Below are 15,615 nucleotides of genomic sequence, written 5' to 3' on the forward strand. Positions count from 1 at the left end.
AGAGTTGCATCTCTGTTATTTGCCCTGCTGTTGATGCTGACTTAGTTCTATTTTTTGAATATTGTTCTCCATTTTGACAACTCATTTGGAGTTAAAACAGCACCTGTATTTCTTTCAAAGATCTTTAAAGGCACAAGAGCCTGCAGTCACAAAATTTTGCTGACTAAAGTATTTTGTTGTCTTTCTCTGTGCTGCCATCTGCTAATTTCAAGTTGTTTGCAGATGAGTACTCAGAATGGCAGCAAGTGTGTACTGAAGATGTACCTGTTGCCTGCTCCCTATTTAGTTCCAAAACGAGCTTTAGCAATGCTGGTTGCCAGTGCCCCTGAAGACTGCCTTGGACAGGGGCCAAGAGGTGGTAATGATGATATAATAATTTTCTAGCACACCCTTCCTGTGAGGCTCAGGGCAGGTAACATCAGTTAGGAAAACAGTCATAAATAACATTAAAAGTTGCAGGTCCATTGCTTTTCCTGTGCTGCTACTAGCTGACTCCAAGCAGAGTTTCAGGTGGTGAATCTAGGTGGCAGCAGGATGCCCTTTTGTCTTCTTCCATGTTCCTTTGGCTGGTTTTTAAGCAAGCTCTAGAAGCTCTGGTTGCCAACACTTCTGAAACTTTGCCTGGGATGAGAGATAAGACAGTAGAGGTGCAGGTGTTGTGGACACCCAGTTGCTCTTGCTGAGTGCCTCAACCTGGGCAGCAGCAGCAGCAGCAGCAGCAGTGCAGCTCTTGGAGGCACTCACTGCATCCTCTCTGGCTCCTGCTGGCTGGCTTCAAGGCAAGCTCAATTTGCTCCCAGTACCTCTGACACCTTGAGTGATGGATCTGGGAAGCAAATGCTTGAGTCTGAGCAGCCCCTTCTTGTGCTACTCATTTCGGACAGGAGATCCAGGCAGTAGTGGCACAGCTCTCGAGATGATGATAAATGCAAGGTGTACATGTAGTTTCCCCCAGCCCCCACTGCAGTCAGCTGAGAGTAAGATGAGACCCGGGCAGCGTGCTAACCCCCGTAGAGAATGTGGACCCTAAGTAGCCGCTTGGATGGTTTTAGTGGTAAACCGACCCTGCGTGGTTATGGGGGCTTGCTTCATGGAGGAATCTCTTCGGGGACGTGTCGAAGATATCCGTTTCTTCTGTGCAAGTTGTTTTTTAATCTGTTTCAATGTGTTTGCAACAAATCCTTTACGCGCCTCTAGACTTGGGGGTGGGGTGGGGGATCCCTTTCTCTCAGCCCTCCAAACGGGGCTGCCTTTCACTGCCCGGGAAGAGCTAAACCGCGTTCTCGCTCGACTCAAGCGATTCTCTCTCGGAGACGAGCGCCAGGCTGAGTGCTCGCTTCGCTCCGCGCTCCGCTCTCGCTGCTTGCCTGAAAGCCCAACTCCCAGCTGCCTTGGTAAGAGAAGCCTGTGGAGCTCAGACCAGCTTAGCCGAGCACCGAGCCGGGTTTTCAGGAACAATAACAGAAGTGAGGGAACCGAGGAAACCGAGGCGCGCCGGCCCGCTCCCTCCTCCCGACCGCCGGCCGGCCGGCCCGCCTCGCCTCTCTTGTTTTTGTTTCCCTCTCCCTCCCCCGCTCGCTTCGCCCCCCATAATGTATGCCTTCGTGCGATTTCTGGAGGACAACGTGTGCTATGCGCTGCCCGTGTCGTGCGTGCAAAATTTCAGCCCCAAATCCCGGCTCGACTTCGACAACCAGAAGGTCTACACGGTCTACCGCAGCCCGGCCCACGACCCCGAGGACGGCGACGGCAGCCCCGGCGAGTGGGGAGAGCGGCCGTTGCTGCACAAGGCCCAGATCTTAGCGCTGGCAGGTGAGCCGGAGAGGGGTCAGACAATGGGGGAGGAGGCCAGACCATTTGAAACATCCCTGCTCTTCTGGATAGCTTACTCCGCACTCCGGAAAATGGGGGGGGTGGAAAGAGGGCCTGGGCCGGTGGTTTGGCCGGGCCTTGACGTCTTCCGTGTGTGGTGTGGGTTGAAGGAGGGGTTTCGTCTCCGGAGGAAACTAAAACAGGAGAGGCTGCCGCTTAAGGGGCCTATACGATATCCCCGGCTTTGCAGGCATTCTTGTGCATTGTCTTTTCTCCTAAGAGATTGCTATCTTTGAATGAATGTGTGCAAAGGCAATGGGTTTTTAAAGAAATGGTTATTCAAATTTAAAGAAATGGGGAGGATGGACCCCTCCCCCGGTAACGGGAGGGGGCGAACAGCTAAAATGGTCATCGAAACTGAGGATCCTGGAATAATTAGTTGAAGATGAGAGCATAGTCTTGACAAGCAGTACTGTATGTAATGGCTGGGAGGCTCTTGTAAGTTTTCAGGTGTGCTAATTTTAGGTTGGCCATGGGGAAATTGCCAATGGGTCTGTTAATAGCCACAGGAAAAGAAAATGTGGGCATAAGTGGGGCCACCAAGGTTCCATCCGGTCCAGTATCCTGTCACCAGTAGTGGCCACCAAGATGTTTTTTTTTTTAAACCCACCAGCAGGACATGAAGGCAACCCTGCTGCTTACTCTCCAGATGTTTGTATACTGTGATTGAAAATGGAGCTTTCATTCAGCTATTAAGAACTTTATTGTTTGATCATTTATGAGCTTATAAAATCCTCTTTTAAATATATCCAACTCAATGTGCCTCATTACATGATCCTTTGCAGATCTTGAAGAAGTGCAGAGTAGGGCAAGCAAGATGATTAGGGGGTTGGAGCACCTTCCCTATGAGGAAAGGCTTAAGAGTTAGAAAATAAGATGATGAAGAGGGAACATCATAGAGATGGAATTATGCCTGGGGTGAAGAGAGTTGATAGAGTTGATAAAGATAACTTTTTCTCCCTCTCTCAAAATACTAGAACTTTAGGGCATCTAGTGAAGATGATGAGCAGTAGGGTTAGGATGGTCAAAAGGAAATGATGGCTTTAAATAAACAGGAATAAACAACTTTAAAGGGGGATTTGATAGATTCATGGAGGATACGTCTATTAATGGCCGTTTGCCATGTTGACTAAGGGGATTCTCCACATTTAGAGGCCATAATCTTCTCAATTCTAGAGTCAGGAGACAATATCAGAGAAGGACTAGGCCTTTATGCCCTGTTGTTTGCTATCCAGTGGAATTTGTAAACCAATGTGTGAGACAGGATGATTGACTAGATGGACTATTGGTCTGATAAAGCAGGGCTCTTCTTATGGTCCAAATTTATTTTGTTAACTGTGTTATGTGGTCTGACAGTACTGTAATCAATTTCACTGGCTGACTTCACTGTCTCCAAACCATACAGAATGCTGTGTATCTCTACCATGCCTTCTCTATAAAAACTCTTTATGAGTTGATGGGAAGTCTGAGAAAAGATGTTGTATTAGTGGCTGATACTTCCCCAGGCAACAATGCTTCAGAATTTAATTTACCCTATTTCTAATCTCACCTCTCATCCATTATGCCACTTGTTCAGCCCCTTATTTTTCTTATATATCAAAAGTTATTGCACATTCTTCAGGTTGCAAACTTGAATGACCAAATGTATAATAACTGAAGTTTAGACTGCTGAAATCTTTGCAATCAAATATTGGAGAGAGTGAAACCAAAAACACAGAAAGCTCAAGTGCTGGAAAAGAGTAATTTATTTTTTTAAAAAAATACTGTGAAAAGAGTGAGGGAGGATAACATCAACACTGGGTTGGCAGTTGCCACTAAATCTGTGTTATTTGAATCTGTTCAGCCAATCAGAAACCCAGCTGAGCAAGATGTTTGTGTGGCCCCACCCACTTTCTAAAGACCCTTGGTGTTCTCCAGAAAAAGTGTGCGTGGGTGCCATGGTGCCCATGGTTTCCACATTAAAGACCTATAGGTTAGAGCATACACTCAAGGGCATTATTTTTTAAAATTAAATTTGTTACCCGCCACTCCCAAACAGGCTTGTGGTGGGTTACAGATGTCCAGTTAACCCCCCCTCATTAAAACCCCATTAAAATGGACAGAAAAATACAGATACAGTAGACCAACAACATGGTGGAGAAGCCCCCCCATCCCCAACCCCTACTCCCACCTCTAGAGGGAAGAGGAAGAAGAGATGAGTTGCAGCCTCACAGAGGGGGGCCCCATCGATCTTCCCCCACTACCCCAGCCTCAACCATGAACCTGGTGGAAGAGCTCTGTTTTGCAGGACCTGCAGAATGATGGAAGGTCCTGCAGGGCCTGCAGGTCACCTGGGAGCTCATTCCACCAGGTCAGAACCAGGACCTAAAAGGCATAAAATAGTGGCATCCAGCTGCAGTTTTGTGGACTGATTTCAACAGTGTCCACTGCTTATACACCAGTGGGTCTCATATAAGTTTTTCATTTGTGAATGTTTATGTCTCATAGTTTTTTTCCCATTCATAAGATCTTACTTAATCAAATAATCAACGTTTGGAATTTGTGTCGTTTATTATGATTTAAATCTAGTAAATTAAATGGAGTAACATTCATATCACAAGGATGTCATTTATATATTAATAGATAGATATAGATAGATACAATTTAGAAAGTAGGATAGATATCATGTTTTGAAAGATTAGAAACTTCTATGTGACTTAAAGCAGAGAAATCTGCTTTATGGTACTTTCCTTTTGGTTTAATGCTAATGTGTATGTCTAATAGTGACATGTGGCCCTCATCTGCAGATACCCATGTTCACATGGATGCTAAACAGATTTTTCTTCAAGGAATGTTTAAATGTTCTCCAAATTAAAATTTAAAAACCTACTTTACTTCTCTGGTGACGATTGGGAGGTGCAGTGGACCCAGCAGTAGTTGTGGTGCAGCAGATCTCTGGAGCCTAGTCACAGTGGAAGCCGGGATGCACTCCAGCCACAGCAGCAGATGTTGGGAGCTGCTGGGGGTCTGGCCACAACAACAGTCCCCAGGAGCTGCTCTGGGCTTGGCTCAGCAATGAGGAGGTGGGGCTCCTCTCTGAGTGTTTTGCAGAGGCCCCGTAATTTTTGGTAATATTCTCCTTGTGGGATGTGTGAGTTTTTGGAGAATTATTCAAAAATAAAATATAACTTTACGAACTAATAAAAATATCACAAAAGTGTGTGTAAGTTTTCAAGTTCTTCAGAACTCTTCATCAGGTTGGGGGTGGACAAGAAAGGGAAAATAATTCCAGGTCATCTTCTACATGTTTTGCAGCATGTGCTGTATGCTTGATTAGGTTCGATGGGTGAGGGAGGCAAAAGGAGTGAGATGATCAGAAAGGATCCCCATTCATGCTGAACATTGGTTCTACTGAAGAGAAGTAATCCCTGCCCAGTGAAGAGAGTTGTTAAAAGAGGAGTGATCCCTGGTCTGTGTATATAGAAGAACTTAGGTGTATGGTCTTGCTTCTAAACTTTTAAGAGTCAATGAAAATCATAAACCTATACTTGAGTATTTAAGCAGAAACTGGGGGGGGAGGGGAGGAAGCCTCAAAGTTTTAAAAGGCGTTTTTGGATAACAGGAAAACTTAGTTGTTGGCAACAAATTATCTGGCATTTGCATGATTACTGGGTTACCCTAGTTTTCTTATGTGGAACAGATAAAGTGACTGGTTGGAACAGCCGTAGACAAACAAATATGTAGAAAATAGATATAGGGTTTGCACAGCAAGACAAAGGGCAAATCCTATGTGTTAAGAGAGGGAAGAGGGCAAGATTACCATATAATAACTTAAAATAAAGCAGTGAGAGAATTAGGTTAGGAATGCCTGACTAGCCCAGGGTCACTCAGGGCCCAGTGAAGATTTGAACCCAGGCCTCCCTGGTTCTAATCTGATACTTTACTAAACTACAGTGGGTATTGGCTATCTCCACAAATTGTTCCATATTGATAAAAGTTTCTAAATCTGTTCCACTATATATTTTTGGTAAGGCCTTGGAGGAGGAACGTGTCTCATGTGGCTTAAGTGCCACTCAGCATTTAACACCCACTCAGAGTGGCTGACCCACCCCTGAGTGCTTCCTTCTCCAACTGGCTTGCCTGTCTGTCCAGTGGCCAGCCAATCGCCTTCTGCCCCCCACCACTGACCACCCCCTCCTCCTTCCACTTCCATCTGAGGATCAGAGGCTGCAGATCCCTGCTGCGTGAGAGTTGCCGCAACTAGTGAGTTCCATAACAGCTGCCTGCAGCCTTTCCAGGTCCTACAGGGAGGGGGAGGCCATCCACAGAGTTCTTCCACTCCACCCCCCTAATCTTAGCACCCCTTGTATTCCTGAATGCAATGGGCTTAGACCCTAGTTTATAATAATTGCTGTCATGTGCCAGGCTTTCCCAGACCTAGGTAAAGGAGTCAAGAGAAATCTGTGGCAAGGAAGATAGGTGCTCATCTTAGCAGAACAGCATTGATTTAGGCCATGTCTGGTTGCTAGTGGGCTAGTCTTCTTTCAGTAGAACAGCAGCCCATGTATTATGCAGACCTTGAATTCCTTTGTGTATGGTTAAATCTGTGTTCATTGATAAGCACAGAACATTGGAAAATTAAAGGCAAATTCCACAGCTACCCAGTATCGTCCTGTGATTTTGACACAGGATGATTCCTCCACAGAATTTTAACGTCACCAGTTAAAATCTAGAAGTTGCTAATGTAAACATAAATATATGAATTACATCGCCAATACTTTTTAAAAATTGGATACACACAGTTCTTACTGTGAAAATGGTCCATAAATTGAGATATTTTAAAGTTTTGGGGTTTTGTTGCATCTAATAAAAGCTTGTAAATAGGTGTTTGCATGTACCTAGCAAAAATCACTTCTCGTGATCAGGCAAGGAAATCTTTAAATAGGGAAAAAATATCACGTTTTTCTTTCAGGCTGATGATGTTGCTCAAATGATTGGTACTGCTATGTATAGATGGGGAAGTTCATAACAATTTTGTAAAATAGATCTATAAACCTGTACAATGTTCTGAGGAAGACGTGCTGTTCTGTTAAACATTTGCTTATCTGCTGAGTATTGCAGAAAAATCAATAAATGCTTAGTATTTAATCTACTGTTATGAAATCCTCTTTTAAAAAATTGAATTGAAAGACCAGGGCCTATTCTGCATGCATTAGATAATTCACTTTCAATGCACTTTAGAAATAGATTTTCCTGTTCTGTACAGGAAAATCCAGCTGCCAAAGCACATTGAAAATGCATTATCCTATGAGTGCGGAATGGGCCCAGGACTCACTGATGTGGCCAGAGGCATGGCCACATTCATTGACAATTTTGACTTTTTTCTGTGAATGTGAGACCCTCTGTGATATTTCCCCAATTGTTTCTGCAATTCCTCTGCATAGATAACTTTCCACATTGGTGGTGAGGAGGCTGTTCAGTCAACGAATAATTTGTAATGTAGAACAGGTATTCATTTATTTGCTTCATTTACAGTCCACTTTGCATTGTTTTCTAATTTGGTAACCTGCTTTGAGTCTCAACAAGAAATGAACAGTAAAATATATACAAGCAGAATCATAAAACTGGGTTAAAATAGGTAAAATAGGTAACTAAAAATGTATGAATTTATCAAATATACATTTCCATTGTACTGAGTATTTCACATTTTTTTACACACTGTTCACTTTATATTTAAAAAGCTTTCCTAAACAATTCTGTTTACCCATTGTGTGGATTATGAAAAGCATGAGAGCCATTCTAACCTCATCAGACAGGCCATTGGATCAAGTAGGACCCACCATGGAGAATAGATTTTTCATGTTACAGGGATGCTTTTTCTAGTGCAGTAAGGGTGCAGTGGGCCAGGTGTTTGCGTACAATGTTACCTGTATTATAACAATTGTGCACTTGAAATTTTGCCCATGAAACTGTTCTTCAAGGTGTTCCATGACGAAGCTATATCACAAATAAAACAAAGTTAGGAAAGGTTATATCTGTAATATAAGAGATACTCTTTTTGTCAAATACAATAAAATATATTCTGGGGTAGCTAAGACAACATTAATCTTGTTATCCAAATGCTGTATTATAAGAAAAGTTTCTATGAAGCTCCCTGAAATACTTCTGTATGGAAGCTGCTAGTATGTATTTAGTTTCATTCTCCTGAAGCAGCAGCTTTTAACTAGCTCACAAATGGTTAGTGTTGACAGTGCAGAAAAAGGAAACAAAGGTAAATCAGAGTTTAATGAGGAGCAACAGTGTTCATTAGAAATGAGTTATATAGATGAATTTAATTCTGCTTTGTTAAAGACAGCAATAGATCTCTCAAATAATGATAATGCATCCTGAGGCAGAATGTCAAGAATACAGGCAAAATACATACCAAAAGACAGTTAAATGATCTACAGATGGTTGCAATAAATACTAAGGCAGATGTGAAAGGTAGTAAAGAAATAAAATTCTAATCCACAAGCCTAGTTTGGACTCCGTGCTATCTTGTGTACTTTTTGTATAACTTCTATTTTTAACAACACTTCAGTCTAACTGCTAGTCTAGATCATGCATTCTCAAGCAGGGTAACCTGAATGTGTGGGATTTAATTTTTATATATATTAACATTTTGTTAAATATTTATTGGGTGATAAGACCATATAGCTATGCCTACCTCCCCCCCCCGGCCAATGATGGTCCTGGAAGGGGTGGGAAGGGGAGGGCCCCTGGGTGGACATGTACACAGCTATGCTTCCCAACCATATTATGCATGATTGTGTCAATTCAGGGGTTTCTCAACAATAAAAAAGTTGAGGAAGGCTGGTCTAGATAACCACATTTTCATTTCCACAGGGGAAAAGAATAGGAGTAAGCAGATCAGTATAGTTACATTCTCTGTAAAGAGTAAATAAAATTTTCATAGAATCATAGAGTTGGAAGAGGCCATACAGGCCATCTAGTCCAACCCCCTGCTTAACGCAGGATCAGCCCAAAGCATCCTAAAGCAAACTAAAGTCTGGATCATTGAAAGGGGAGGAAGGCTGTTTTGATGGAGGACTTATCAGGGCCACCCAGCAACCTGCTAAAGATATTTATGTGAGTCACCCAGGCCTGACTACTTACTACAATTTGACAGCAGCTACCACTTGAAATCCAGTGTGGTGTAGTAGTTAGATTATTTGGATCTGGGTGACCAGAATCCCCACTCTGCCATGGAAGCTTGTTGGGTGACCTTGCTGGGTGACCAGTCAGCCTAATCTACTTTGCAGGAGTTGTGAGGATAAAATGGAAGAGAGAAAGACGACGTGAACTGCTTTGAGTTCCTATTGTGGGAAAGGAAGGGTATAAATAAAATTAATAAATATAGCTGAAGATGGGGGGAGGGGCAAATAAAAATTAGGTTGCTTTGTGGATGGGAAGGAGAAAATAAAACAAGAAAAATTGAGGATATGGGAGCTACAAACAGGATGGAAAGAAAATGGGGAAGGGGGACAGGAGAAGATGAGGTGCCCCCCATAAGTCCTTGTTGGTGCTCTACTGTGCAATTGGGCCAGGCCTGGCATCCAGCACCATATAGCATTTTCCCAAGGAGAGGCTGCCAGGAGAGGGAAGGCTGAAGTCAGAGGCAGATAATAAAGCTAGTCCTTCTGATGGATTGCCTGGAAAGAAAGAAGCATGAAAAATGTTGAGTCTATAGGGATTTTCAGGGATGTGTAAGAAGAAATAGTGGAGGAGGGGAAAGTGAGGTGCCCTTAGTGGGTCCTCTGCTTGTCAATAAATTGAATTCTCAATACTCTCTATGCATATTTAAATCTAGAGACTGGAGCCTGAATTTTATACAAACATGAAAAATGTTCCAGGTTTGCAGAATTAAAAAAAAATACATTGGGGGGTTAACCTCCCAAGGAATAGAAGCAGCACCTTTCATTAAAAAAAATAAATGTTCTCTGTGGCCATTACTAGGCATCCTACCCTTCAAGCCTTAGTTTCTGCCAGTAAAAGGTGTGATGGGGGGGGGGGGGTTCAGGGCTGATTTGTTCCTTAAGGGAAGATACAGTCCTGGCAGCAAATACTGGTTATCTTGCTATCATATGACTTGTAGCAGTGGTCCCCAACCTGCGGGCTGCGGCCCGGTGCCGGGCCGGGAAGGCCATTACGCCGGGCTGCGGCTCCCTCTCCCCGCCCCCCCTGCAGTAAAAAACTTGGCAGGCCGCAAGCTTGCAGCCCGGGAAGCTAATTACTGCGGGAGGGAGGGCGGGGAGAGGGAATCAGGGCCGTGCCGCGCACTGCGCATGCGCGCCCAGGCCGCGTATGCGCGATGCGCGGGCGGGGCAGTTGCGGGGCAGTTGCCTCAGAAAGGTTGGGGACCATTGACTTGTAGTATTGTCTGCTTGCTACTGCCCAACAGCAGCAGTAGTGTTTAGAGAATCAAACCTGAATCTGGGAGACCCGGGTTTTAATTTGCAGTCACTGAGAAGTTCACTGGGATGACCCTGAACTTACCTCTTAGCTGAGCGCACCTCTGGAAAAGCTGCTTTGTAATCTGCTTTAGTTCCCCAAGGTATAAATCAAGTAAACAGCCCAGAGCTGCAAAGAAATGAACGGTATAGAAATCTAAATAAATAAATAAATGTAGCTTAAGATTGGAGGGGGTGATGAAAAGTAAGAAGGAAGCAGGGAAAGATGAGGATCTGGGTGTTGCCAGGAAGAAGAAAGAAAATAACATGGGAAAGGGATACAGGAAAAATACTTGTATCCAACAAGTCCTTTTAGGTGTCTCAATGTGCAGTTGGACTTGGTGGCCAGCATCACACAACTAGGCCATTGTTCCTCCAGGGAGAGCCTGCCAGGAGAAGTCAGCCCTGAACCAGCTGGGTCTGTGGAGAACTGAGAGCTCTGCACTCACCTTGGGTCTGGATTCATCTGCAGCCCAGTTTAAACTGGGTTACACAAGAAGTCAGCCCAAGATAAATTGTGCCTGCAGGAGAGGGAAATTGCATGCCAGTAATCTGCATTTTGGAATTTTGCAAATAAAGCAGTAAATATATCTACAAGCTTAATTATGTATTAATTATGTAGTCCATAGCTCATGGGAATTGTAGTCCATGGACATCTGGAGGATGACTACCCCTGATGTAGTCGACCACGAGATATTGGCTCACCGCCTCGCCGGAACTGGAGTTAGAGTGACTGCACTGCAATGGCTGGTCTCCTTCCCCCGGAACAGATCTCAGAGGGTTGCAGTGGGGGATGAGTTGTCGGGCCCCTGTGGGCTCCCTTGCGGGGTTCTGCGGGGGGGGCGATACTCTCCCCCACACTTTTTAACATCTATATGTGCCCTCTAGCCCAGCTGGTCTGGGGCTACGGGCTGGGGTGTCACCAAAATGCGGATGACACCCAGCTCTACCTCCTAATGGACAGCCTGCCGGACTCCCTCCCGGATACATTTGCCAGTTGTTTGGAAGTGGTGGCTGGATGGCACAGGCAGAGTCATCTGAAACTCAACCCCTCCAAGACGGAGGTCTTGTGGCTAGGGAGAAGAGGGCAGGACCAGGAAGCGCACCTCCCGTGCTTAGATAGGGTGCAATTAACACCTGCACCGGTTGCCAGGAATTTGGGGGTGATTTTTGATGCCTCCCTTTCAGTGGAGGCTCAGGTCACGAAAGTAGCCAGGACAGCTTTTTTCCACCTTCACCAAGCCCGGCTACTAGCGCCCTACCTGTCCTCAGAACACCTGGCCACTGTGATCCATGCAACAGTCACTTCCAGATTAGACTACTCTAAGTCGCTCTATGCCGGCCTACCCTTATCCTTGATCCGGAAGTTACAGCTGGTACAAAATGTAGCTGTGAAGGTCCTCACTGGGACATCTTGGAGGGCCCATATCCTGCCGGTGCTTCGTCAACTGCACTGGTTACCTGTCTGTTTCCGGTTCAGGTTCAAGGTATTGGTATTAACCTTTAAGGCCATATGTGGTCTGGTTCCTGCATACCTGCGGGACCGCTTGCTTGCATATGCCCCCTGCAGGGCCCTTTGCTCTGCGGATATGAATTCACTGGTTGTCCCCCGGGGTCAGGGCCAGGGCATTTTCAGTCCTGTCCACAACCTGGTGGAATGATTTCCCGGCAGAGCTAAGGGCCCTGCCAGAGTTACCAGCTTTCCTCAGGGCCTGCAAGACGGAGCTCTTCCGCCAGGCATATGGTTGAGGCTGGGGCAGAGAGAATGCTACCATATGACTGAGTTGCTCCTTCAGCAGAGCCACCTTTAATTTTGGTCAAGGTAATTAATAGCACACAGGAGATTTACATGTTTTCTTTGATTTTAGCTCTACTTCAGACCAAGTAAGAAAGAACAGGTATTTGACCTTTATCTAGCTGTTACATTTTTGGGGATTATTTTTCAAGAAGCATTGTGAGATAAATTAAGTCAATAAGTGGATTTCATATTATATATTTGAACCTGGGTCTCCCTGGTTCTACAGGTTCAGTAGTGACGGATTTTCATGGAAAACAATGGTTTGTACTTTCATCCGAATGTATTACTCAGCTTCATAAGAAAACCAAAGTTTGTACAAAGGGAGAACAAACCAGGAAGCCCTTGGTGTAGAGACTGACAAATTGCTTGCCTGTCCTGATGGCTAACTAGAAATACAGGCATTCTTACCTTGAAGATGTACATCCCTGATGTAGGTCCATATGGTTCATTTTGTGGGAATTTTTTTTCAAGTAACAGTTTTTTATACATGATATAAGGTTTGTAGTAGCACTCAGGTCTGTTTTAAGGCAAAGTTACCAATTAGGGATGGAAACAACCCAATTTTTCTCTTGAAAATGGCCCAGTTCATTCCCCCTGAACATGTCTTATATCTCTGTCTGTTTTGGAGGTTCAGCTGGTAGCCATTTCAGGCTGGCAGCATTTAAATATGCCTACCCTGCTGTCAGGCTAAAATGTCTGCAAGCCTTTTCAGCAGTTGATTTCACTCCCTCCCACTTAGAAGCAAGGGAAGCAAAAGGGACTGCTAAAATGGCTGCTGGCCATTTCACGCTAGAGTAAGAATAAGACGAGTTGGTTCTTATATGCTGCTTTTCTCTACCCGAAGGAGGCTCAGAGAGGCTTACAGTCGCCTTCCCTTTCCTCTCCCCACAACAGACACCCTGTGGGGTGGGTGAGGCTGAGAGAGTCCTGATATCACTGCTTTATTTTTCAGAATAGCTTTATCAGCACTGTGGTGAGCCCAAGGTCACCCAGTTGGCTGCATGTGGGGGAGTGCAGAATCGAACCTGGCTCGCCAGATTAGAAGTCTGCACTCCTAACCACTACACCAAACTGCTCTAAAAGTAGCAGCTGACAGGTGTTCCCATCTGTCTGCCATTTTAGTGGACCTTTGGCTTTCCCTTCCTTGGAAGTGGGGGAGTAAAACAGACCAGCCAAAACTGGCTGGTTCGTTTCATGTCTTTGGGCTGGGCTGGGTTCGGTTCAGGTATTCGGTTCAAGAATACAACAAACCGAACCAGAATTTTCCAGTTCATGCTCATCCCTTGTCCTTATTTTATAGAAAGTTTTTGGGATATTACACATATGTGCAGCCTACCACACAGCTACTTTAAAATTTCTTTTTAAAACACAGGTTTTATTACATGGTGGGAAATTTTCAGTTTATATATACATTCATTTAAACAAGTTAGTAGAAACATGCATATGCAGCCATATTACTCTGTACTGGGAAACAAAGTTTTGATATGTAAAAATGCATGTTGCTTTTTCACCTGTTTTATGGTTAACTTTTTGGAGCATTTGAGTTGGATGTATAGCATACCAAAAATGATTGAGCATGGGAATCTTTTTAAATGGTCTGGCCTCGGATATACAACTTTTGAATGATCAGCTTGTTTATTGTTACCAATTTTATTTCTGTGTAAATTTTCAGAAGATAAAACAGACCTTGAAAACAGTGTGATGCAAAAGAAAATTAAAATTCCTAAACTCTCACTCAATCACCTAGAAGAAACAGGGGAAACTGCAGATTATGGAGATGAAGATGTAGAACTTAGACACTGTAAGGTATTGAAGTCTTGTTTGTTCTTTTGTCTTTTATAGTTCTGGATATGATCAACTCTGCTGCAAATCATTGCTTTTATAATTTTAGACTGGGTTTCAGTCCTTAGGAGAAGACTATAGCGAGAGATAATTTGAGATTGATTCAAGGCCAAATATAATTTTAAATGTAATCTTTGGGTAATTATTTCATTTGGTTTGTAGTCTACTTTAGTGGTTCAGTAAGTACCTGAGGCTAAAAACAATAAGCTGGATGTTTGTGAACATAAACCAGAAGTTATTAAAATTTTAGATAACTTTTGGTTGCAACTTTAAAAAAAAACTTTTTTTGCCTCTTTCACATTGGCCTCTGCTTGTCCTTTCTTCAAGAGCTTTACAGTGTGCTGACATTTTCTGGCATATGGCATATGACAATATTGAATGTATATAATCCCTGAAATTGATTTGTAAGTATCAGCACCTGCCTTTAATTTGTAATGTTGCTAAGTTTCTTTCACTAGAAATTGCCTTTCTTGGTGGATTTAGGTAGCCAGTAGCCCCATTGACCTTGGGTTAAATTTCCTACTGTTTTGGATTGGGTTACATTTAAAGGCACATCCTTATAACACATTTTATACTTCAGTGGTATGAAAATATGTGAATATAATTGTCATGTATTTTATTTATCTTGGAACCAGGAAACAAGCCACAACATAATGGCATAATTAGAGAATGCATCTTGCATAAAAATGTAGAATAGATGATATAAAATATATAAAACATTTGTGATTTTTTTTCCAGATTTTGCTTACAGGTAAAACTTTCTCAAGCACAGAATTTTGGCTCATCATGTGTTACACCAACATTTTCTCCATTTAGCCTGCTATCAGGTATTGTACAATAATCAGACACCTCTCTGTAGCTTTTGTGGCGGCATATTAGCTGGTCTCCTCCTTTGCCTTTCTGTGCAGGTATCACAGTTCATTGCAGAGATATATGCACCATTTTAATTCTATGTCAAGTAGATGTGGAACAAAGACAGGTATACTGTCAATTTATTTTAACATAATGACAACTGCATGTGTTTGCTTTGGAAAATAATGTTTGGCTTAGTGGCAACATGATAGAGAAGCAGTACATACAGAGGTAGTTTGTACAATGATAATACACATAATAGGCGCATGGATTCTATTTCAGTGTATCAGCAGAAGTTTAACTTACATCAAAATAGAACATGCAGGAACATGAAAAAAAACTTAATTACATGGCCATCAGAATATATATGAACATAAAAATATATATCTAGGTAATTAATTTGATCAAAGTATCTGATTTTAAGCAAATGGGAATTATATTACATCCTGATTATACATGGGGCTCCAATTACACATTCACTTCCAATTGACTGTTTAGATCTATACCCTTCTGTCCTGCTGCTACATCAAATTCTCCCAGATTAGTCATTCATCCAGAAAAATATTACTTAGCTTCTTCTACAGAATTGGAAACATCATGCTAAAAGTCCTTATTCTGGATTTTTTGGCATGGCTGAATGGCTTCCTTCAAATAATTATATAATGGGAGTGGCCGGAGGGTGAAATTTATTTATTTATTTATTTATTCGGATTTTTGTGCTGCCCATTCTTTATGGAAATACCTGCTTTGTATTCTGAAGGCTCTCAGTTCAGTCTCTGGTTT

The 15,615-nt window shown here is 43.1% G+C and overlaps 1 protein-coding gene across 4 annotated transcripts in view; it reads left to right on the forward strand.

Annotated features, from left to right (window-relative positions):
* Nucleotides 1-15,615, forward strand: part of BEND5 (BEN domain containing 5) — a 1,107,701-nt gene that overhangs the window by 587,083 nt on the left and 505,003 nt on the right. The window contains exons 1-2 of one of the 4 annotated variants that reach the window (XM_077333808.1): nucleotides 1,307-1,812; nucleotides 13,811-13,944. The exons of 2 other annotated variants lie outside the window; for them this stretch is intronic. In XM_077333808.1, the coding sequence (XP_077189923.1) occupies nucleotides 1,593-1,812; nucleotides 13,811-13,944 (354 nt within the window). In that variant the 5' untranslated portion in view covers nucleotides 1,307-1,592. Of the gene's footprint in view, nucleotides 1-1,306; nucleotides 1,813-13,810; nucleotides 13,945-15,615 lie in introns of those variants that run through there. One more of the 4 variants, XM_077333809.1, reaches the window with a different exon arrangement.

This window comes from Paroedura picta, chromosome 4 (genome assembly GCF_049243985.1).
Source record: "Paroedura picta isolate Pp20150507F chromosome 4, Ppicta_v3.0, whole genome shotgun sequence".
Taxonomy (NCBI): Eukaryota; Metazoa; Chordata; class Lepidosauria; order Squamata; family Gekkonidae; genus Paroedura; species Paroedura picta.